The sequence below is a fragment of the Mchenga conophoros genome, linkage group LG3, assembly GCF_057382185.1.
Source record: "Mchenga conophoros isolate Kocher_MC1m ecotype Shallow Benthic linkage group LG3, M_conophoros_male_GT1.1, whole genome shotgun sequence".
Classification (NCBI taxonomy): Eukaryota; Metazoa; Chordata; class Actinopteri; order Cichliformes; family Cichlidae; genus Mchenga; species Mchenga conophoros.
In genome coordinates, this window is record NC_140528.1 from 68,674,612 (window position 1) to 68,700,591 (window position 25,980).

At 40.1% G+C, this 25,980-nt stretch overlaps 1 protein-coding gene across 2 annotated transcripts; it reads right to left on the reverse strand.

Annotated features, from left to right (window-relative positions):
• Positions 1-192: 192 nt before the first annotated feature.
• Positions 193-24,412, reverse strand: ntn5 (netrin 5). Of its 2 annotated transcripts, XR_014891243.1 has the most exons (8): positions 24,280-24,412; positions 17,195-18,669; positions 16,325-16,513; positions 14,517-14,666; positions 6,852-6,902; positions 6,018-6,098; positions 5,057-5,745; positions 193-3,652 (listed from the first exon to the last, which is right to left on the reverse strand). XR_014891243.1 is itself a non-coding variant. In XM_085266917.1 (7 exons), exons 2-7 carry the CDS (start codon positions 18,657-18,659, stop codon positions 5,183-5,185), a joined length of 2,499 nt encoding a protein of 832 aa, XP_085123043.1. In that variant the 5' UTR covers positions 18,660-18,669; positions 24,280-24,412; the 3' UTR covers positions 193-5,182. The 2 variants fall into 2 exon arrangements, 1 of the variants encoding a protein (XP_085123043.1); XM_085266917.1 differs by having other exon boundaries at positions 193-5,745.
• Positions 24,413-25,980: the final 1,568 nt, after the last annotated feature.

Consider the following 25,980-nt stretch of genomic DNA (forward strand, 5'->3'; position numbering starts at 1 on the left):
TTTCATTAAAATAAGTGGAGACGTGGTTGACAGGCAAAAGAAGAACCTGTAAAATCTTGGTGTACATCCAGGTTGCTTTAAATAGACTATTAGTCTTGTAAGCCCCTCTCCTTTAGAGAGAAAATCCTTTCAAAAATGCCAGTTGCAAAAAAGAAAAAAAAAGAAAAACACAACATGAAGACAGTCATATTTTTTTTTATTTGGTTTCAAACTCGTATCAAAGACTCTGATTGTGCACACTACAGTTTACACAAATATTGTGTGGAAAAAAAGTGCACATTACACCAACAGGACCTGCTCAGCCATGGAAACCATGACTCCCGGTGCACACTTTTTGTGCTGATGTTAAGGACAGATGAGGTTTGGAGCTCCAGCCACCCAGTCACCCGGTGACCCTGCTCTACAACTTCATGGTTGAGTTGCTGTGGTTCCTAAACACTTTCACTTTGCAATCAAACCACTCATGGCTGATCATGAAATGTGTACTAAGGAAGAATTTCACAAACTGACTTGTTGCTCATATTCAAATGGCTCATTCTTTCTCGAAAGTTTGTAAAGGCAGACAGCATAGATAGGTGCTTGACTGTTGCAATGGGACTCGATTTTCGAGACTTTTCTCCATGCAGTGTTGCTCCGGCCTGCTACTGGTAGCATCAGCTGCCCGTCATGCAATCACTAAGAATTTTCTGCTGTTGTTAGGATGTCAAAAATAAAAGTAATCCACTGGATCTTCAGTTCCTCAGATGTCAGAAATGAACAAGAGTCATATCAACAACAACTTGTTGAGTTACAGAAGTGAATCTGGAGAGTATATAAAAGCGTCAGAGTACGAAGCAGCTGCTCATTCTTTGTTTGCGGGTGTTTCCTATTCACTTCTGGAAGAGTGTCATGCACATTTGTTACATGGTGCCAAAAATAAGTGAAGGAAGACAAACCTGGACATTAAATTAGACCTTTCAATTCAGCAGCCGCGTTTTCTGAGGGATAGACTCTCACTGGTGTGGAACTTGTGTATTTTCAGACATTTTATGTTCTGTAGGAAAGCATTAACCCTATAAAACCTGAACTATCAAAAACTGCCAGGAAATTTAACAGACTGAAACCGAAACAAGGAGCAAAATCCACATTATAAAATGTTGCATGCACTGTTAATAATGATACTTGATGCAAGAAATAATTTTTCTCTCTGTGGTCATATTTTTGGCAAATACTTGATCAGAAATTTTAAAGAGGAAGGGTTGGCACATGTTTGTAGTACAGTATATCCATGTGTTTGTCTACATGTGTGTGTCATGCCGTTGCTGCCCTGAGCTGTGCCATGCTTGATTAGTCCTAATCTGGCCGGGAGTCGGGTTGCGGTGTCGGCGGCATGTCTGTATGGAAGGCATGCAGGCTGCAGGATCACAGGGATTGACCCTCTGCCTCTCAGGTTAACAGAAGCCTCCGTGTCTTTGTGTGTGTGCATCCTGAAAACAGTGTGACTTTCTGAACTTGGACTTAAGCTCTTGGGTGCGAGGCAACAATTTGGAGTGTGTGTGTAGACGGGATGAGAATAGTGTTAAATGTGTGTGTATGTGTTTGAGGACAAAGCAAATTGGTGTGTTTGCAAGAAGTCTAGTTGAACTTTGGCTCTGGCTGCAACACAGGAGGAATCACCTCTCGTAAAACGTGCCCTCGGCAGGCTGTAAACATAATACCACACGCTCACAAACACACACACTGCTGCTTCCCGTTCTGCAGAAGAAGAATCTGATCTCCTTTTTTCCCACATGCCACCAAAACAGGGAGCCTACCCCCATCCACAGCGCTTCAGAAAAGAACATGTTGTCAGTTTAACTGGAGCAAAGCCGCAGACTATGCGAAGCCCCTGCTGCAGAGCGAGCCACTGGCTTAAGTTGTCTGTTAGTGTCGGTGTAAGTGTGTGTGTTTGGAGAGTTTTGGGATCAAACCCTCATGTCGACAGGGGCTGCACCGCGGAGACGACTGCTGACAGGTGCTTCCTGCAGCAACGCAGCAGGTGCTTCACACACACACGCACACACACCGAGACATGATTGTGCATGTGTTGACTTGCACTTTTTTCCTCTGACACACACACATAATTTGTGTGTTACGCACTGTTAACTTTTACAGCCGTGCCCTTCTCGTTTTGGGTTGTTTGGTGTTTCAGGGTGCAGAAACTCCTTTTCTTGTTTTTAGCTGCCAAAATGAAAACGTGACATTGGATGGTTTTTGCTACAATTTGTTGTTGTTTGCAAGCTGGAAACACAAACCTGACATGAGTTATTTATCACTTTCACTGGATTTTGAAAAACACAGAATACCAAGAAATTACTTGCAGTATGTTTGCATCCACCTGATAATCACTCTACTTGTAGCTATATTTTGGTCTCCACCAACTCCTGAGGACAATATCTGTTTTTAGCTACTAAATGATCCACTGTGTTTGCCAGTTAATTGCCAAAGTTTTTCTGTCTGCTGTTTTCCTGGTAGTGTACAGCTGTGTTTTGAATTTTTTTAAACTGAAAACAGCTGCCTGCTGTTGAAAGCGTGCTAATTAGAGCAGTGAAAGTGAACCAAAACAGTATATTGAACGCCTTAAAAACAAAACAGTGAGCTGAAAGATGCTAAAAAGATGGTCCATACATTACATCTCTTTACGGTTTATATCTGAAACACTTTACATAGTACACACAGTACACATAGCCACACATATTGTGTAATTAACATTTATATGTATTGTTTGAGAGCTTTTTTATCACCAGCTAGCATCAAAGTATTAGTCAAAGACACTTAGATGAATGGTCTGAATCAACACACATTATGAAATGACTACAGTTGTTTTTTTGAAAAAACTATAGGCCAGTAAAAATGCCAAAGATGATTACATTAAACTTTATTAAAATTTTCTCTTTTTGTATTTCTGACATTTTTGGCTGTTTTCATGTAATATTTATAGTATTGTTGTCATTCCATTTACTGAGTTTAAGGTGTTGAAGAATATGTGTGATGAATATAGATCCGTCAAAATGAGATATTTAAGGTCTTCACAAGTACAGAATTGTGAATGTGCACTTAAATCTGACTGATTTCTTACAAAGGTCACCCTAAGTGGTTAAAAAAGAGTTTGTATTTGAATAAGTATAAAACTAAGTCTATGTTTTTTTTCTGGTAAATGATTAAAGACAGTGTACAGAAAACATGCTGCATGTTGGGTTACTGTATAAAGACATCTGAGCAGCTTGTTTGGAAGCATAATTAGCATGGTAAGCTGCCAGCTGGTTGCACGGATGTTTGGACCTCATAAGAAAAGGAAAAGAGGCCCCAAAACAGTCTCACACACTCTTCGGTGTACTGTATGTTCAGTCCCGCTGCGAGGTCATCAGTCAGCGAGTCTATTTTTCTCTCTTTATTTTCAATCATAGCCTTCACCACAGCTGCACAGCCAATCGCTGACACAGGTCCCACCAAAACAAGGTGGCTGCTCAACAAATAGGAACTCTTCCATCTGTCTTCATAACCTCCAACCACCCCCCATTTCCCCTGGGCTATGACGCGATATCTCCCAAATGGAAACAGAAGTCATGACGACAGGTTGGACCGATGTTTTTTAGATCCGTATCTGGGCTCCTTATGGTGTATCTGAGGATTCCTAGAAAATGAGGTTAAGTTAGTTTGGTCTTTGTGTCAGCTGTCCAGTGAGGGAACAGATTGTAGATAAAGTCTCTTTTCATCAAACATTGTACAGTTTGAATTAAAGGTGTGAGTGCAGTGAGGTTTTTCGTCTCCCACTACTGAAATGCATGCGAAAAGAAAGAAAGAAACTCAAAAAGAAAATTAAAGCAATTTTTTTTTTTACATTTTTAGAATTGAAATGTACTATATGTACATACATAATAAAGTGTTCTTATTTAAATGTTTTAATTTAAAAATCAATGAGTTTTCTTTGTCTAAATTGAATTAGCCTAAATGAAAAATTTCAGTTTTCAGTTTTTTAATTTCATTATTTTAGACAAGCAAGAGTAAAGATATTTGTCAAATTTAAAAATGGAATTTAATAATATAATAATATCTTGTCTGTGCTAACCCGGCTGCCCAATGCACTTGTGGTGTCACAGCTTTGTTTTTCTTACATGAAGGTAAAAAAAAACACAATTTGAGCAACACGTTATGAAGGCTATTTTAACTGATGTCCATATCAGACAGAAATAACAAAAATAAATACACTGAAATTATACTTTTACGTGGGATATACATATTCTGCAAATATTTCAAGTTGATTAAAGGGGAACAAATGTAAGTAGTTCAGCAAAATAAATAAATAATGTATTAATTAATCTGTTTAGTTTTGAAAGTTTTGGATTTAAACTGTAAAACTACAGCATCGATGTAATAGTAAATATTAGTTATTTATAATAAATGCAAATTTGCAGTCTCCAGCATGGTTTTACATAACAGACACATTCTGTTGTAATTATCCATGTGAGCTACATGACTTTCAACTTTGTTCGGTTATTTTAATTTAGTGAAATTGCTTCAGAGATTACTTTTCAGTATTTGCTTTTCCCAAATTTACATGTGAATTAAAAATAAAGTCTAAAATGGTATAATGGGCAATTTACAATAAAATATTTACTAGTAAAAAAAAAAAATCAATCACATTTTTGCACATTAACTAAACCATTTGTCATTATGTTAATTACTATTGTAAATACTTTTATGATGTCATTTATTGTAATATTTTCACTTTAGCTAAACAATTCAATAAATAAATATGATCTAAATATAGATTTTCAAGACAAAATGCTAATTGACATTTTTCAAAGTTCAGTCAGACTTTAATTTTCAGAATTTTCCTTAGTAGAAATATTAAAATAATGATACTTTCATTTTACATTTCACCATTTTAGTCTCACAGATTCATCATCACTGAGTGATACCACTTTATGTTGCTGCAAAACTCATTATGCAATAATTAACCTCTTAAGAATGTACATAAACCTAAAGGTGGGTATGTGTTTCGGTGTTGAAGGGTTTCTTTGAGCTTTCTTCTCACCTGATTGTCAAGTCCACTGACAAAAAAATGGAATAATGTACATTTTACTCCTTGTAGTTCTTCTGTTTTTTGAGAATTTCAATATAATAGAATTTGAGTCTTTAAATCTTCTCACTGTTAAAGTTTTCATGAAGGGTTTTGAGTAGAACACACTGGATTGGGTGAAGAAGAAGAGGGTAGTGTCGCCTCAGTGGATTTAACTTTGAACATGTGCGGCACTTCTGTGCTTTCAGTCTTGTGTGTGTTTGCAGCGTGAGGCTCGACATCTTTCTCAGTCAGCAAGTGAGGGGGGACATAACCAGACTGAGGTTTTGGGTTTTCCCTGTAGCGCTGGTGGTTGTTTGCCTGTTTTGGTGGACAGCGGCCCCTCTTGTCCTGCCCCCGGAAAGCCCTGAGTTTGGGGCTCCAGTGTTCCTGCCACTGGAGGGCTAGAGTAGAGCGATCTGCCACCAGGCGCTTCTCCTCTGGCACCCAGGGCTGCTCTCCTTCATCTGCTCCGATCAGGAGGACTGTCCGACCCACCTGGAGGGCGGGGCAGCCGCAGCCAAGGTCGCGGTCAGGGACCCAAAGGGACTGAGAGCCCCTGCGAATGCGGGCGTGGGACCCAGTGCGGAAGACGACTTGCACCAAGATGGAAAACTGCCACCAGGGACCTGAGCGCTCCATACCTTTCACCTGCACCTTCAGCACTAACAAACACAGGCACAACATAGTAAAAAAAAAAATAAATAGTATTTTTGATAGATTCTTTTGGTCCACAATTTAAATATTTGTTACAATTTAGATTTGATTCATTTGAATAAATAATTTAAAGACTGGTTATACTTTTCTATTTTCTGTCATACATACACTGTGGATGCTCATATCAAATATGGATAGCAGGATACACTATAATTGTTAAATTATATTTAATAATATAATAAAAATATATAGTGGTTAAAACAGAAAAATGGCCACTAACCATAGTTCTTTCGACAATAGGTCTCCAAGTTCATCTTGACTTTAACCTGAGAAGGCTGGCAGTATGAAACGCACTCCTCCGCTACATGAGAGACAAGCAGAGGGGGGAGAGGGAGAGAGAATCGTCAAATGAGGGTGGATATCATTTCATAGCAAGCATATCAGCACATGTCTTTTCCCCTAATTACAATATGGCTGCTTCTATTTGTCATCACAGTATCCTTTGACTAACAGATGATCCCAACTGCAGCAGGTGGGACATTCTTCGAGCCGCCGCTAGGAGGGAGTGGTTAGCCACTCCGTGGAGAGAGTGAGCAGCAGCTCCCAGAGCAGTTTCAATTCAAGGACTGATCTGTTAAAAAATATGTGGCACGCCTTCAGAGGAGATCTGATATATGATCGCACAAAAAAGCCATAAATCTAAATGCTGCGGTGACATCAGCGGGGGAGAGGATAGAAAAGGGAAAAACTTTATTGTTATTACTCAATCAAATCTTGTTGTCAGTTACACAATTTCCTGCATGAGGCATTCGGATATCATAAGTTATTATGGCAGGTTACAGCAGGCAGAAAATTTTACAGTAGAAAAATTAGATATTGGTTTAATATATTTAAGTACCAGAAGTTTAGTTAATAGATTAGTTTAAAGGCTTAAAGTTATAAAAAGTTATAAAGTTACTTTCTGTATAAAACTGTCTTTCAGGATACAATTTTCCAGACTTGCCTTCTTCTCCATTTTTGTCTATGAATGATTGTCTGCTTAAAAAAATAATTCAAGGAGCTTCATCACATTGATGCAAAGCATTTCTCCAGGACTGCCATACATCAGACCTACCTATGCTGTACTGAGGTTGGTACACTGGAGTTGGAGCAACTTCTGGAATTCCTGCAAGCATAAACACAGTTTCAGACAAAACAGACACACAAAGAGAAACTTCAGGACACTTTCCAGAGCTGTCAGTCTGTTTCACTTCTGTGCATTATATGTGTGCGTTGTGTTTGAATGACCCTCGCTGCGTGAGGCATGCCCATGCAGAAGATAAGCAAATGTCAAAATGAACGTGTGTGTGGTCCTTTTATGGTCCACAAACCCATCCTGTGGTGCTCTCTCTAACACACAGACAGATGCAAACTTTACTTTTTGGAATTTAATAGGGTCAGACCTTCACTTCTTGTATGGTTTTGTCTCAAACATTAAACAGAGTAGTGCGTGTCGGTGGTGTGGATTAACATCCTGGTTGGTGACGCGTGCATAACCCAGGCTCTTGTAAAAGTTTGTGTGTGACAGTGCCGCCATATAAGCTCACGCATCGTCCTCTGTCCAGGTCTGGTCTTCTATGACACAACTGGGCCACTGACACCCAACACCCCCTTCCAGCTGACGGTCCCTCGTGTTTAAAAGTCAAGAAGGTGCTGTGGGTTTCTGTAAGTGTACTTATAGTACATGTCAAGGGTTCCAATGAGGCAAATGGGGCTACCTGCATGAGCAGGGCTAGTGACAATATGATATCCATATATGCGACTGACAGACAGGGATATCTTTTGTATGTAAAAACTAGAGATGGCACGATACCACTTTTTTATGTCCGATACTGATATCATAAATTTGGATATCTGCCGATACCGATATGAATCCGATATAGTGTTTTTTAATCAACAAAACTGTTTTTTAAATATCTTGCTGCATTTTGTATAAGTTCATACTCAAGTTTAAAACAACAACTACACTAAAGCTATTCTGTTATACCTGTATGCAAAAAAAAATATTTCATAGTTCAGCAATACTGATCAATCTAATAAACTTAAACCTACACCATCCTCCCTATTCTGGTATTTTAAAGAGTACTTAGCATAAATATTAAGCAACCTAACTAATAGGGTTCCAACTCCCAGCAACAACAAAAATAAATCAATAAAAAATAGGGAACCACCCCTCACGCTCCACCTCATGATGCTTAATCGACGTAATCAACCTTAATTTGATGCAGTGTGAAAAAAAATGCACAGAAATCAATTATTTTTCAAGAAATATTAAATAGATTCAACATCTTTCTTCAACAAAATTGCAGACTGCACAGATGGTACCTTCCCAAAGGAAAAAGTACTATAGCTTACTAGGGTATATATATTAGACTTAATAGTTACTATATACAGTAATGGACTTCTATTCATTTTGCATCAAATTAAAACTTTGGGTGTCAGATAATTATTTATTAAAAGCTCGACATTTTAAATGAGAATAAGAAAGAAAAGTATGTCTTTGTGCCCCCTTTTCCCTGTTAATGCCCTATCGGCCCCCCTGGCTAAACTTTGCTAGATCCGCCCCTGCACAGTTACCAGCGTCAGCTACGTAGAAAAAGATCCTGGAGTAGAAAGTAATATTAAATAAATTCTAACAACAGCTGATCAAGCTTAAACGTGCTGCTGCTGTTCAGCCGCTGGTTTCCTCTTTCTGGTGCAAAGTGGGCCAAAAACAAAGAAGAGACACGGACTCACGACGGTCTCGCACACAAGAATTTCACTCGCATGTGCTGTGCCAGTGTGCCTGCACATGTGATGTGACAATAAAAGTGATTTGATTTGATTTTGATTTGAAAAGCCGATCAGCTGATCGTTAAGCAGTTTCATGATTGAAGTAGCAGCAAGAAGAGGCAGTCGCTCCATATATCGTTTGTTAAGCTTAACGCAGGAATGCTTTACAAACATTCAGAGATGGACTTACACACTTGCTTTACTTCTCTCGGGATAACTTTGTCGGAGATGAAATGCCGGGTTGCTAGCGAAGCTCCACATGCTATCCAGACCACCGACAGGTCCCGCATGCCACAGCCGCTCTATCACGTGATGCATACTGCTCCGACGTGCTAACGTTCTGAGGCGAGTTACGGCGTGTTGCAAGTTTTGTGAGGTGCTTTCGTGATATTTAATGGATCGGATTACATTTTTTATTTTTCTCCGATATCCGATCCAGTAATTTAGGTCAGTATCGGACCGATACCGATACGTAATATCGGATCGGTCCATCTCTAGAAAAAACTACCAAGCCTGATCTCCTAAAATTTCATGAAAATTTCAGAAAATTTTCTGAACTGAGCAATTTCTGTCATGTCAGGCCTGCTTCCAGAACAAAATGACTGGGTCTCTATCAGAATTTAGTGACTAGCTGACTAGTGACATGCTATTCTATGTACACTACCAGTTAAAAGGTTAGACACGCCTTTTTATTTAATGTTTTTTCTTTATTTTCATGACTATTTACGGTGTAGATGCTCACTCCCGGCATCAAAACTATGAATGAACACATATGGATTTATTACAAAACAAAAAAAAGTGTGAAGTAACTCAAAGCATCTTTTATATTTTTGATTCTTCAAAATAGCCACCCTTTGCTTTGATTGCTGCTTTGTACGCTCTTGGCATTCTTTTAATGAGCTTCATGAGGTAGTCGCCTGAAATGGTTTTCCAACAGTCTTTAAGGAGTCCCCAACACTTGTTGGCCCTTTTGCCTTCACTCTGAGGTCCATCTCATCCCAAACCATCTCGACTGGGTTTAGGTCAGATGACTGTGGAGGCCAGGCCATCTGTTGCAGCACTCCATCACTCTCCTTTTTGGTCAAATAGCCCTTGGGGTTGTGGTCCTGTTGAAAAATAAGTGGTGGTCCAACTAAACGTAATCCGGATAGGATGGCATGTCACTGCAGGATGCTATGGTAGACATGTCAAATTCAATTTTGAATAAATCCCCAATAGTGTCACCAGCAAAGCACCCCCAAACCATCATACCTGCTCCTTCAAGCTTCAGGGTGGGAACCATGCATGTAGAGACCATCCGTTCACCTTTTCTGCATCACACAAAGACAAGGCACGTGGAACCATAGATCTCAAATTTGGACTCATCGGACCAAAGCACAGATTTCCACTTGTCTAATGTCCATTCCTTGAGTTTCTTGTCCCAAACAAATCTTTACTACTTCTTGCTTTTCCTTAGTGGTTTCTTAGCAGCTGTTTGACCATAAGGGCTTGATTCGCGCCGTCTCCTCTGAACAGTTGATGTAGAGATTGTGTCTCCTACTGGAACTGGTCCTCTTTTCCTGGGGCAGTCCTCATGTGAGCCAGTTTCATCGTAGCACTTGATGATTTTGGTGACTGCACATTTAAAGTTTTAGCAATTTTCCAGACTGACTGACCTTCAGTTCTTTACTTAGTTGATTGGTTCTTGCCATAATATTGCTATAATCTGACGGTTGTCAAATAAGGCTGTAAACTGTGTAATAAGGCAAGAAATTCCACCAATGAACCCTGACAAGGCACACCTGTGAAGTGAAAACCATTTCAGGTGACTACATCATGAAGCTCATTTAGAGAAGGGTTTGCAGCGCTGTCAACAAAGCAAAGGGTGGCAACTCTGGCAGATCTAAAATATAAAACATATTTGCAGTTATTTACTTTTCTTTGCTACATAATCCCATATATCTTGATCTATATATTTGATGTCTTCAGTATGTATCTACAATGCAGAAAGTAGTAAAAATAAAGAAAAACAATTAAATGAGAAGGTGACCCATATACATACATACATACATACATACATATATATATATATACATATATATATACATACATATATATACATATATATATATGTATATATATATATATATATATATACATATATATATATATATATATATATACACATACGTATATATATATATATATATATATATACACATACGTATATATATATATATATATATATATATATATATATATATATATATATATATATATATATATATATATATATACATACATATATATATATATATATATATATACATACGTATATATATATACATACATATATATATATACATACATATATATATACATACATATATATATACATATATATATATATATACATACATATATATATATATACATATATATATATATATATATATATACATATATATATATATATATATATATACATATATATACATATATACATATATATATATATACATATATATAAATATATATATATATATACATATATATATATACATATACATATATACATATACATATATATATATATATATATATATATATATACACATATATATATATATATATATATATATATATACACATATATATATATATATATATATATATATATATATATATATACACATATACATATATATATATATATATATATATATATATATATACACATATATATATATATATATATATATATATATATATATATATATATATATATATATATATATATATATATATATTATTCTAATCATCATCAAAATCACATCTTTATTGATTAACACCGAGTCATTAAGGGTACAGGGATTTCCAAGATTCAAGATCTTCAAGATTTCTTTTAATTCTAAATAATAAAAAAAACATAAAACAATTCTTAATGCTAATCGTTCTCTTGCTAAAAAGTCTAGCACAATTGTCTAGGCGACATTCAAGAAGTACCTCAAACCAGCAGTTAGGCAACATCTGTGATTGATTAAAACTGAAATGCAAGGTTATTGGTCTCGGTGGAGAATGTGTCGCTGAGTGGGCTTCTAGTTTTTAATATGTTTCTAAATTTACAAGGCAAGTCAAATGTCTGAATCGTCACATATCGCAAAATTCCAAATAGTGCAGAAACAAAAGATGCTGTTCATGCATTCCTAAATCAATATAGGAACTATACAGAATAAAATTAGCAATAAATTAATTAATAAAAATATGATCTAACCCAAGAAATATCAGGTCAAAGTAAAAACACAACAAAACATGACACTAGGAGAAAAGTCAGCACTAACTAACTAAATCAGATAACTCATCTTAGTGTGAGAAGACTTTTCATTGACCAATATTTCATGTTAATGGGATTTCAACTATTTTCTTTTCTTTGGCATTCATCGAAACTCTATTAACAAAAACAGAAGCCACCATCAGAGCGACATGCTGCTAAGAGGATTCTGAAGTGAAATCAGCAAAGATGTTGGTAGAAATATAACTTTCAGAGGAAAAAAGTTCAGTTATTTTAGATAATGCTTCAAACTAACAGTTCCAGTAATCGTTCACGATGGCCCTCGCAGGATTAAACCCGAGGTCATAGATGACTTTGGCTGAGGTGACAGCACATCAACTTGCTTTAAATATGTGAAATAACTGTTTTCTATTTTGTAACAAATCATAAAACTTGATCATTTTTCATTTCATAAATTTGCAGTTAAAGCTTTAGCAAAGGTTAGCTGGGGCTATCTCATCAGCTAGCTTGGATTCCGTTTTGCTTTAGCTTTAGTTTGACCAAAATATGCAGCCCTGTCAGACAATTCTGCTGACATCCTGGTCTATTCAGAGCATAGATAAAATGGTTTAAAGGTAGCTAACATTGAATTTAGCCTGACTGCTGCACACATTTAGGGCTGTCTGATGAGGTGTAGGCGAGATGTACGAGGTGGTGGGAGCAGAGAGGTGCTATACATAGACTGAGATGGTCTGGGAGTAAAAACAAACAAGGTTCTCTTTCACTCACTCCTTTCACTAGGAGAGTTATGAGTCTGGGCCCTTCGATGGGGGCAGTTTGAGGCGTGCAACAGGTGCGAAGCTCCCTGCTGCTGGCTCCCTATGTCACCTGATTGGGACTAACACAGCGTCAGAGCCTGTGTAGTTGTCGGCACTCGTGCGATTAGCCCGGGATGTGCGCGTGGATTAGCGCTCATGGCTGATGTTTGTTGCTGGCCAGGCGCAGAGATGTGAGTGGCAACAATCCTCTTGATCTGACGCTGATACCAGATCAGCGGGAGATGAGGTTTCCCTGTAGCGCTCAGCTCATGTTATCGCTGCTGTGGAAACCATCCAGGGATGATGAAAAGGAGACACGCCGAGGAGATCGGGCAAAATTAAACTGAAGCGCAGCGGCCCTATTTATACTGAGCTACAATTTGATAAAGGCTTACACAGCTTGATAGAGTCGCTTAATCCATTTAGGCCACGAACAAATGAGGCTGAAGGAGAAATTAAAGAAGTCACTTTGTCATGACTGACAACTATTAAAAGCCAAAGGGTGTCGAGTGCAGAGAGAACATTTTTAATTACGGTAAGACTAAGTGCTGTTATGAAATCAATCCTTATAAAAACAAACAAAAGAGGTTGTCATAACTTTCAGATTTGAGGCCTCTATTCATAGTTTTCATAGAGTCCTGGAAGGCTCCCACATGTGTGCAAAACTCAATAGGCAAAATAAGTGCAGTATTGAACCATTTGACCAGGTTCAATAAATGTAACATTTTACATTCTACTTATGTAACAAAATTACATGGGAACTTGGACTTGACTTGGACACATGCAGGCTGAAATGAGACACTGCAAAATGTGATCTGTGTCTGATGGGTGTTATGGCAGTTGCACCAATTTCCACAAACACACGAAAATCCTTGAAACAGAGCGAGGAGGAGAGAAATCCCTCAGACAGACCCAGAACCCCTGGGACAAAAGACAGAGCCCACTGGCAGAGTCCTCCCAGAGAGGAAAAGAATATCCAGACGTGATGGAAGCGATGTTTCAGTCATTAGTTAATGGTAAAAGTGTTATTGGTCATCACAGTTGTGTCTTTAACAGGCTGATTACCTATTGACTACATTCAGACATTCAAATAATAAATTCAGCCCTGTATTAAATGTTAAATGAATGTTAAATGTTTGCTTTATTAAATCTGTGTCCTTCAAGTATGAACTATGAAAACGTCTAATTATAATAATCCTTTTGTGTAAACTCTCAAGTCCAGATGAGAACAATCAATAACTATTTAAGAGGAATTAGTAAACTAAGTCACCAAAACAAATCAAAAACAGAAAAACATTGTTGCTGTACAAACACATTTTGTGGTCTTGAAAATGTATTCAGACTACTGATGATGCATTCGCCTCATAAATTATGCCTCAGAGTCTACATAAGCTGCCTTTATAAATTAAAGGTTTTGGCATATGCAGTGCTGTGTTGGATAAATATCAAATTTTGCATACAACCACACTGAGCTACTGGCTAACATCAACTTAACTTAATATCAATCTACATGTTGCTAGTTTTAAGGGAGAGCTATTCTGGTTAGGTTAGCATAAATCCATGCCAAAAACCCATTTCCAATTTCATTTTTAATATTGCAATATTAACAATCTGAGTTGCTGTAGATGAGGACAAACTGGTGTGATCTGCACTTGTGTTAGCATTTCCTTGGGTGAGGAAAATGTTAGCATGCACTGACAGCCTTTATGCTTTGCTAGCAGTTGTAAACACACTGTGTGGCTCATTTGTGCACTCTTTAGTAGCACTAAACCTTGTGGAATCAATAACTGACAGAAAGAGGAAGAAGTTCTTGTTTTGCCTTCAAAGTGAAAACTCTTTCTGACAACACTGCTAAAGTTAGCAGGTTTAAAATGGACATCTGCGTGGCCGGTAAACTTACGTATGCAGGGCTGTAAAGGAGACTTCCCCTGTTCATATCCTGGGGCACAGCGGTTACACCTGAGGCCGGTCACACCTCGTCGACACAGGCACTGACCAGACGTCTGGTTACACCAGCCACCCACTGCCCCCACAGGATGGCACTGACACGCTGGGAAAGAAATGAACAGATTAGAAGCTGATTAAGCACGTTTTTTGGTAGGTACTCACATGAGCTTTAAATCCAACACTGACATATTCTCACCTTACAGTACAGGCTTATTAGCCTGTATTTTAAAGCTCTGTACTGTTTTTGCCTCAGTTTTCTTGTCCACCAACAAGCATGTTGTAAACCAAAATAACAAGCTAAAAGATGCTAAAATGGTGAGCAGAGCCAGTTGAAATAATTTATATTTTGGATAGGTTTAAGATATGTTAAAAATAACATAACAAAGGAAAGACATGACAACAGGACTTATAAATGCATCCATCAGTGACAGGACCTGGTTTAATCCTGAATGACAAGCATGTGTCCTCAAGCGTGTCACTGAGCATTACAGAAGGCCTATACTAACGCCAGGTGGGCGTCTGTTTCCTGATAGGTAAACAAAGACAAATTCCTCAGTGGAGATATTAACAAAATTGCACACCATTGCAGGGAATCATTATCACTCTGGTGTTTCTTTTAGGTAAGTTTTTTTAGTGAAGATGAACCTTCTTAAGTAGATATTAGCAGTGTTGCCTGTTACACGGTATAATGATTACTGCCTGGATTTGCCATAGTTTACATTGCAAAGCTTTTTATTTACCAGTGCTTTCAAAGGATAAGGGCCAATGAGAGAAGACAGATGGGGAGAGGAAGCCTCTCCTCAGCAGCTCTGTTCACACTCGAACAATGTTTATACAAATCCTTACAATAAGTCCAAACAACCTGCCTGGAGAAAATGAGTAATTGTCTCACCGCTGGCCTCTGAATGGTTACTAAGTGAAATGTAGCAGCAATAAATCAGGACTAAAAGCGTATAAATTTGCAGGATACTCTTGTTTCATGCCTTAAAAGTGATAAAATATTGAGCGTGTTTAATATTTTTTATTATCCCTGAATGTGTGTGAAACTCACAAGGCCTGTTAATTCTGGATATACAGCAAAGTATTAGAGCAGAGGACAAGCTTGCACACAGCTAAGCTAGGGTGTCACAGTCACTTATTTTTTATTTTTTATTCCTATTTATTCTATTTATCCCCTTTGTATATTTTATTTATATTTGTCTCTGTATTTATATATGTGTGTGTGTGTGTGTGTGTATATATATATATATATATATATATAACAATTCTGTAACTGTAACTTCGGTCGTTGCTGTGCTTTTTGGAAGTCGAATTTCCCAGAGGAACCCACCCGAGGGATTAATAAAGTTCTATCTTATCTTATCTTATCTTATCTTATCTTACTTAGGACATGACACCGGTCAAAGGTCACCGGGGGTCATTGCAGATGCCACAGGTGGTAATAATGTGGATGCATGAGGCAGCTCGGTGTGGTTTGTGTGTGCTTTTGTATATTGCTAACAGGAATAGCTGTCCTCTGTCACAATGTAACCACCCCATTAACACTTTTGTACACTTGTACAGAGGCAGAGCGGACCACGTAAGCTCAAATAGCAACACACATTCTGACAGTCGGGCATAAACACGATCACACTCTGATTTACTTTTCATCTTTCAGCGAATGTACAGTCAATCAAAGGTATGGGTCACGCACTCGCTCTACCCTCCATCTTGTGTCCCCCACCACATATACACTAAACACACACACATCCAGTCACTGACGTTGGCAGGCTTTGCGGTGGCTGAGCGGCTTTTTGTGGTTGCGGGTGTATCCATTCTGGCAGTACTGGCAGTGGCGTCCGGCCGTGTGGTGGCGACACTTCTGACACACGCCTCCACTGCGCCGGCCCGACTGCTGAAACACCTCCATGCTGAAGCGGCATTTGTTGGAGTGGCCGTTACACTCACAGGCTGGACATAGGCAAAGCAAAATAAATACTGGTGAACACCAACGAAGAAAAGAGTTTCAGGGCTGGAGAAAGTATTAACAATGGGTTATTCAAATCCAGCAGTTTGGCTTTAATATGGTATCCAGAAAGTACCAAATAAGGGAAATTTTGGCTTAAGCCAGATTTATGACTTTCAGTTTGATTGCAAATATGTTGACACAAAGCCCTCTTACACTTAGCTCTCTTCCAGAGTGCGTCTTTTGTTCTTTTTTTATAGCGAGAATAACTTTCACATCAACTGTATGGGGGGGGATCTTTTAAAGCGCCCTCATTTATATTGTATTAATGTTTGAAGTCATGTATAATTAATGGTGTGTTGCCTTGAGTAACAGTCACTGAACTGGACCTCTGCAACATGTTTGTAGGCTGCTGAGTATCGGTCAGGATCTGATGTGCAAAGGTTTTTATGTTAATGCTGAAAACAGATGTCTGGCTTGTGCTGTTTGAGCGACATTAAGTTGCTGGATGAGTTATAGCCTCTATAAACCTGTACTTGAAATTGAGATTCAATCATGCTGTCTTTACTATATGCACAGTTTTTGACAGTTGCAATATGTTTTCTAGTGATTTCATTGATTTCTTTCATAAGACCAAAGGTGTGCTTATGTTAGCATTTTCAAAGGCAGTGTGATGCAGGACTCACCAACACAGGGGTTTGGGTTAGTGGGCGTAGCTCGATGCCATGGTCTGTCAAAGTAGAAGTCCTCACACACATCACAGTCTGGCCCCGCTGTGTGATGCTTGCATACACACACTGCACGACCCGTGTCGTCGCGGCGACACCTGGAAGCGTGTCCGTTACATTTACACCTGCCCCCGACCTGCAGGTCCGAGAGGGCAAAAGGAGCTCGGCCGGGGGGCTTAAAAGCAGAAGGTTGGGCCGCCTGCAGATTCCTCGGCCTTGTATTGTGATTGTTGTTCCTCCGTTTCCTCAGCTCCTGCCCTTTGTTGTTTCTGCTCCGCCCCTCAACTGTCCAATTGCAATCTCCATTGGGGCAAGGCAGCCAATGATTGTTTTCCTTCTTGCGGCCACGCCCTCTGCCTTTCCCGCCCTTTTTAGGAGAAGTGAGAGTGTCCATGCTGAAACTGTCCCCCCCTTCCTTGCTGGTGACGTTGTGCCCGTCTTCATCTTGACCTGAGCTTTTATAATGGCCCTTCCTGACTTGCTTATCTATTCTAACCCCTTTGTTCCTCACCCTTGTCTCTGAGTTTTTTGTCTCCCTGTCAAAAAATGTCAGTGTATTTTCTGTGTTTAACTTGTCCACCTGGTCTCCAGTCTGATCCTTGAAGTCCGTTCTCCATCTCACAACACCAGCCTCTCTGATGTCGTGTCCACGGTCAAGCCATCTTTCTTCTTCCGTCTTATCCATGTGGCCTATCTTCACCTCACTGGACACCTTATGGAAGACCACGCGAATGTCGGTGGCTGTCACCCAGTCCTGGAGAGTGGGGCTATAGTCAAAATCAGGAGAGGATGGCCGTCCATCCAGAGTGGAGAAGGCCAACACCATGCCTCCTCGCTGCTTCTGTAGAGGGCGTGGGTCTGAGCAGAGGGGCTCTGTTTCTTGATGTCTCGTTTGGGCCACTGTTTGTGAAGGTAGCTTGAAGTTCCTGAGGCAGTCGCTGGAGTAGTGCTGCATTGGCCTCCAGGTGCGCCCAAAGTCCATCGACTTGAGGATGGAAATGGAGATGGGGTCCAATGGCTCCCTTTGGTGACAGAACTGAAAACTTATGTATGTGATCTCAAAGCGGCGGCCCAGCGGTAGGGTAAGGACCCAGTCTCCTGTGTCAGTACCTGCATCGGCCATCCAACATGTGAGGTTGTGGGGATTGTTGAGGTCGGTTAAGGTGGTGATGTGGCTGTCATAGTCATTTCCTTGTAGCGAGTGGTTCACGTTGACTGGAACCCCGTAGGCAGCATTGATAAACTCTGACAGGCAGTGTCGCGGACGGCCAACTGTGTGGTAGCAGGGGTCATTAGGTGAATTCCAGCTCAACGGCGGTTGGGGAAGGGAAGAGGAAATGAGGGAAAGACAGAGGAAGAGGAGTAGAAGGAAAACAGGACAAAAAGAGGTGGAGGGAGGAGGGGAAAAGGGTTGGAACATCATGTCATCCAGCCTGTGAGAGGAAAAAATCATTTTTTAAAGAGGAAAACCACAGGAGCGTGATCAGAAAAGAACAAAAGACTAACTGATTGATTTATATGATACGCATTTGAAGCCGAAGAAGGAAATCTAAGAAGGACCACCTGTCCCCTTATTGAAAACACACCATACCAACTGATTGCATCACTGCAAGTTCACCTTATTGGCTTTCAGTAGTTGCCAGTAAAGACTTCATCCTGTAAAAATGTAATCTCCCATCTTCCCAGTAGTGTCAGCCACCGGTTTGAACCCTTGAACTTGAGAACTTATAAGAACTTATCCATCTTAAAACGCTCCTTAACCCCAAAACGAGTGGATGAATGCGGGTGAAGAAGGGCGCGCACCCAGCAGGTCTGTCTGAAATAACAAAAAACATGCCCGACAGCTGGGGCTAAAACCTGAGCTGGACCACATCCATCATATTTATTGCTCCCTTTCCAAATATCTTTACCGTTGGTCATTGCTGCAGCCACCGCAGCGAGGGCCCCGACCATGAGCAGTGTAGTAGTGTCGTGGTGTAGGAAAGAGGGCACGGAGAAACAGAGAGGGAGGAAGAGGACTTGGAGATTAGCATTTGGGATGGTAGAAATGATTTATGGAATGAAATGTGTGTTCGACTTGAGCCCCTACTCGGATACTTCCGTTGAAGAGACAAACCCTGACTTGTGTAGGTCTGCAGTGCAAACAAATCCGCTTCCCGTTTCGTGTAATTGGTGATGAGTGTAATTTATTTTTCTGTCATGATTTGATACTAGAATTCGTCCGCTTTGGCATCCGGACAAAATGGACAATGCACCTACTTTCTCTGGGCCCAGTGATTTATCGTTTTTTCGCTGCTCACACAAAGCCCAGAAGCACATTTCCCAATGAGCACTACGTAAGTTTCTCCATTGCAGGGTGAGTTCAGCACCTTTCTCCTTTCGCTTTTGGGAAATGATTTCTTTTCTTCATTAAATGGGCTGTCATCTTCTCATTTATATCCGCCATCCTTCGGCGGTTTCAAACAACTTTTCCTCCACTCTCCCGTCTCCCTGCCCATCTATCACCTGCCCCTTTCATTCTGTTCTGGGAATATTCTTAACTGCTGTGAGATTGATGATGCCCTAACAAGCGTTTGACACTGACAGCAAAGTCAGCAGGGCTGCATAAACCAAACCCGTAGGAGAGGAACGGGGCTGAGAGCCTCTCCGGCCTCGTCATGCCGCTCAATTAGCCAACGACCGAAATATGAGGCCTCCCTTTTGGGACCACACAACTCTGAGGGGTCCTGTGTGCAGGTCACGGCGGTCTCTCGGCTGCCTGGGGACAAACTGCAAATGTCCAAAAGCAACCAAATGCTAGAAAATAAATCAGCTAAACTTGATTGAGCACAAAAGGGGAATAACAGGCTCAGCAGGCGCCTGTGTTTTGTGGCGTTGCTAAAGGAAACAAGTAACAAGTGCAGTGATTAGTGGTCTGATTGTGACCCTGGTCCCAGAGAGCCACATTCCTGTGATCCAGAATGCCTCGGCTAGCCATTCCTGACGTGTCGAGACATGCCCCACGGGAACCTGAACACACTGATAAAAAGCAAGACGTATAAGTTGATCGGCTGATTAATTGGCTCTCTGGTTTCACGTGGTATCGATATACCGGTTGTATAAGAAGGGGAGACAAGTCAAAGGGATGATGAGCAGGATAAAAAGCTACCAGAGGATTCAGGGAAGTAGTGGTGAGATTTCAGTCAGGAATTCAGCGAATGGGCAGTTATAAGCGTGTAGGCGGGTGGTGGGGGTGAAGCGTACACATGGCTAAAAGAGAAAGGGGTAGGTTGTTTAACATTCCCGTGACATGCACTTGCTCTTGTCTTTGTCACATTACATGACTAATTAAACATTTGCCCATTACACCCACTCTGATAAATGGATGCTCATCTAAGTGAGGCCCTTGAGGTTTTTAATGCGCCCCTCTAGGCCAAATGCAGAGACTAGATCAACTGTCTCGTATGGCCAATGCAACCCAGCAGATATGGTTTCAACTACGGTTTTTCTCTACCGCTTTCAATAAATTCACACAGCCAGCATGCCGGGGGCGGAAATGCTGAAGACGAGCGGGATTTCCTCTGAATGAATTTCCCGTTAACTCCAAGAAGAGGCCTCGATCTCCGTTTCAGTTTTGTCTACTTTTTCTTAGTTGCAAACTTAATGCACACAATAGCTGTTGATATAACAACTATGCATTCAGTTTGAGGACCCTGTGAGCAGAAGTTTTGAAATAACTTGGCAGCAATCTGCCTCTCAAAAAGCTTATACAGCCAAATAGTGGTATGATGAGATCAACAACATCTCCGGCGGGTGATCTTTAGAAGCAGCTATGCTTGGCTGGCAAGGGGCTGGAAAAATACTTGCTGACAACCTGGGGGCATGTTTACAGCATAGTCGAACAGGAGAGAGCAAGGAGAGCGGCGCTGGTGTTCGTGCTCTGCAGTCCTCGTTTATTTCCCGATGTAAATCTCCCGTTCTTCATAACGCTGAAATGTGTCTGAACTTGAAAGCAGCAGAGATGTCGGGAGCAGAAACAAAAAAGTGGTTTAATGATTTGGTAGAGGCTGAAGCTGCAGGAGTTCATGCACATGCATATAAGTTTTTCACATCTGAATAAATGGATAGGAATATGTAAGTGAATAGGAAACTCAATAAGGTGTTTCGGTGCAGCTGAAAATGCTGTTTGCAAAAGCATTTGCTTGCTAGACAGTTTTGCACTGAGTCTTTCTGTAGATTTAGGAGTCTGGTGGAGCTTTCAGAGAGAGAGAGATGTGATCTTATGGGGTAATAACAGCAATACATCCATAGTTTTCCATATCCATGCATGTTCATTTTTCATGCTTGGCCTGTCTCTGTAAGTAATATACCATGCCTTTTGCTGTATTATGATTCTAACTGAAGAACGAAGATCATATCCTTCTGAAAACTTATCACTCATAAATTAACTTTTTTTTTTTTTCTTGTTTAATTGTTCCGCAGCAAACGTGTCTTTTTTGTGTTCCTGTCTCTTGCTGTGGTTCCTCTCTCTTGCTACCTGCTAACTCGCTTTGTCCCTTGCAGAGCTTTGGGCCTGTCTGTGTCTGGAGCTATTCTGCTGAGCAGATGAGCTGGATTTGGCCTGTCTCGCACATTTTAACATTCCTCGTCATGCGCAGCAGTCCCGGTCAACCGCAGCGAGGGAAAATATGCTAAATTCAAATAGTTCTGCAACCTCTGTAAGGGGTTTCAATAGATTAAAATGAGGATTGCGCAAATAAACACACGGCTGTGTTGTTTAATAAGGTGGATTTGTATCGAGCTGATAGCATCTGGGAAGATTTCCCAGGGTTTTACGTTGCAGCTCTGCTCCAAGACACGGAGCCTTTAAATAAATATGATCAATTATATAAGCTCTGTCTTATAGCCAGCGCGTTTGAAGCTGAACCAAGCGGGCACCTGTTGGCGCATGTTACCAAACTGACACCTTTGTTAATTTGCAATTGTCCTCAGCCGTCAGAAATACAACCCTGGGCTCTGGGTGAGAAGAGAAAGGCTATGCATGCGCTCTGTATTCCCATACTGCATTCCTGCCCGCACAGTTGAAGCCCATGTGTGTGTTATTCCACGCGGAGCGGATTCCAGGAGTTCTGTTTTAGGTGTAATAATCTAATTTTAGTGGGGTGGCCAGGGAGGTGGAAGCAACAGACAGCGCAAAATGGATTATCGCTGCTCGTATCTTTAGCTAGAGGCCTCTGTCCTTCATGTTTGCACCTCCAACAAACAGCCAGTCCGGTGCACGTGTGCCGCATCCTCCTGGGCCATCTGTGCCCCCTCAGATCTGAAAGGTGTCTCTGCACCGACCTGCAAGATTTACTTGCTTCACTTTTGAATAAAAAAAACACATGTTGCCCGCTTGATAATACAAGGGGAATTTCCTGTCAGTTTCCCCTTTACTGCCTCATACAAGTTGGCAAGAAGCTTTCAGCGCAGCTCCAACTTCACATGATCTTATTGAAAACCAGATGGAAATTAAATCACTGGGAATCCACGCTGCAGTCAGGCCAAAGACAACTTCGGGCATTGTGGGGGGAAAAAAATTCCTGTGCGTAATTGTGTGCAAATTAAATCCGCATAGTGTCATACAGCAAGTTAATAATGAGAAGCAGGCGCAAAATGAATCAAAAAACACCGCCAGGTTTGCGCCTTTTATGAGCACTGGACAAGATTAAAAAATATATGTTTTTAAAAAGAAAGAAAAAAGAAGAAAAGAAAAACAGCCAATTAATCATTAGTGTTACAGTTTCATAAAAAACAAACAAACAAGCAACTTTTTGTTTACTAAACTTTAGCTTGTTTTAATTAACACTTCACAGCAATCCAGTAAACCCCAGTCCCCAAATTCCTTAAGAAAAGAAAGACAGAAAAAAGCAGGCTGTCTTTATTAAGACAAATGCGGTGATATTTTTATTAAACTGGACTTTTAGGGAAACCAACAAACTGTAAACGGACCTTAAAAGGCAAACAGCCCGCAGATACACGCTGGATGCCGGAGTTGACTTTAACCTGAGTCCTTAGACTTTAATGATCCCTTTGCCACGGTTCATGAAACGTAAATGTTTATCATATTTAGTCTGATTGCTTTGGCCAGAGCTGAGAGCGAAGCCCGGAGACTAATTGGCTCAATTCAGCAGAGCTAATTGCGCTTTTGTTGAGCGCAAATTAGCTGCAGCCAATTATGAGCTTTATTTACACAGCGAGGCTATCGCAACGTGATCAGAAAACTTTCACTCTGATGTTTAATGTTGATCATTATTCTCGCTTGTGTTTAACGTTTAGGATAAATAACAGCGCCGAATTCCCGGCCTGCTAATTGGAAATCGTGTTATGAGCGTATATTGTGTTTTGATTTATTTATTAAATTTTTCTTTTACCTCAACATAATGGGACATAGTGGCAAAACCACGTGCGTACGATTACATTCAAAAGAAATATACAAATGAAAATATGTTTTTTAAAATTGTAGTTCTGTGCAATGTTGCAGTAAAAAACAAACAAAAAATAAATACAGATTGTTTTTTAGAATGTTTTCTTATTTAAAAATAAAATAAAATAAAAAGAAACACAATAAGCAATTTACATTTCAGTAACACTCGAGGTAAAACAATTTATACTACATGAGGTCATTTTATAGGATTAAACGTATTTTTTTCTAGTTCAGTCCTACAGCTTATTTGTCAGCGCGTAAAACAATCAGTAATCACATTTAAAAGAATGAATTTTTAATGAGATTTATTCTCAACTATGAAAATATAAGTGCGTAAACGATAACTGAAAAGAGAAACGTAGCTATAACTCTACCCCTGATGTAATTTATACGAGTTTTTATTCCCCACAAATGCGTTTCTGCCTTTATTTAACCCTCTTTTAGCCCTCAGTTCCACCGACAGAAAATACAGTCTGCACTTGAAGTTCCGTCGCTGCTTCTCTCCAGCGCCACAAAAGCGCAGATAAAACTTCACACCCCTTCAGCTACCGCAGACCTCGAGCCGATAAACGATCAAAAATCAGTCACAGGAGCTCACCATGTGCGTCGTCGCTGTGCTTCTCCTTCCTGCTCCCGCGGTGCCTCCTGATCATTAAGAGCAGCGCAGCAAGTGTCCGGACATCCAGCTCGGTGTGCAGAGGAGAGCTGAGCAGAAGGCAAACCTGCCGGGAGGGGGCAACGCACCGGGTAGGGGTGGGGGGACTGTGGGTGCAAATTAATGGGATAATCTGGGAGGTGTCTCTCCTAATAGCAACAAAACTGAGCCAAGAGCTCCCACCGAGGAGAGGAGTCACATCATTCTGTGCCAAACTGGCTCCAAGTGCCGAATGCGTAAAACCCCGATCCAAAGCTTTATTCTTTAAACACTTGTTTTACTGCTAAGTGTTCTGCTGGTATCAGCTTCAAATGTTTGGATAACATTTACTTTTCTTTTTTGTGGGAAAGTCCAGTGTTGACGCCCACCATTCTATGCTAACAACCTGTATATTTCCAGTTAATCACTGATTATATAAATAGTTATGTAAAAGGTTTTCTGCACCAGTGCATGCTTTCAGTAAATATCTTAAAATAATCAAAAGTTGTTTTGAAACAGGACGAAAGAGCATTTGATGTAAGAATAGAAATGGAAAGTAGCCACACAAACCCCCTCTGTGTGCACAAGTGCATTAAGCAGGGCATTTGTCGTGTTGTTGTGTGATTTGTTTACTGCAGATGAACTCCATAGGTTTTCTTTTTTCTCACTGTGGGAATATTTTTAGTCAAACGTAGCTTTTGATTTCTGGTTGCCTTCACTGGCTCAAAGAAACACCTTTTCTTCTTTGTTCTTCTTTCAGGAGCAGAACCTTTTTTGGAGTCTGATTTTATTTATAGGGCCTGCAGATAGAAGACACACTTCTTTGTTCTGTTGTCAGGTGAGGAGTTTAGTTCTTTTCTGACAACAGCTCCATCAGTTGCAGGCGTGTTAGTTACATTTGCACTGCTGTTTTAGTTGTGAGTTATGTGTTCGCATTTGTACTCTTTTATTTTGTTGGCCAGTTACTGAGTGCATTGGAGACTAAGATTTGACATCCAAAACATGAGATGAGTTTGCAAACGACACTTTAAATTAAACCAGAGATCAAAATATCTCAAATTAGCCCATTAGTAGCCAACTCCCATTTATCATACTTATGATACTCGTGCATTTTTTCATAATATGTTTGTGCTTTCTGTAGTTTATAGTTTTGTAGTGTTACGTCATGCAGCAGGAGACATGACACAGCTCCCTATAAATACAAACAGGTTGACCTTTGCCATTATTCCAGATTTTTTTTGTTTAGTAGAAAACTACAATTTTTAAGACTCAGCTCAGCATTTCATGGTTTGTTAAGGATTCCTTTTCTTTTCTCTTTTTTTGCACTGCATGGATTCTCCTCCTTCAGGTTTATTAGCATTGGCAGGTAAATTGAGGGGTGCAGACAAAGTTCAGTTGCAGTAGTCTTATCTCGTCATCCAGGCAAAGATCTCGCTATCCCCTTGGTGAAATAGGAAAAATAGCTGAAGTTAATTTGGTGGAGTGGATCGTTCTCAGATGTGAGGCAAAACTGATACAGATGGAAATATAGGAACGAGAAAGTGGAGGGAGGGAGGAGGGAAGACGCTTGATTGGAGAGGAGGAAACTTTCCCAGAGAAAGACATAAAACTGATTGATGACTTCCCTCGAGGAATGTTTCCCCAGGTGTGTTTTGTGTGTGTGTG

Coding starts and splice junctions, on each gene's coding strand:
- ntn5 (XM_085266917.1), bottom strand. CDS start 18,659: ATGATGTTCCAACCCTTTTCCCCTCCTCCCTCCACCTCTTTTTGTCCT. Junction 14,667..16,324: donor CCACCGCAAAGCCTGCCAAC/GTCAGTGACTGG, acceptor TTTCTTTCCCAG/CGTGTCAGTGCCATCCTGTG. Junction 6,903..14,516: donor TCCTTTACAGCCCTGCATAC/GTAAGTTTACCG, acceptor TTATGCTTGCAG/GAATTCCAGAAGTTGCTCCA.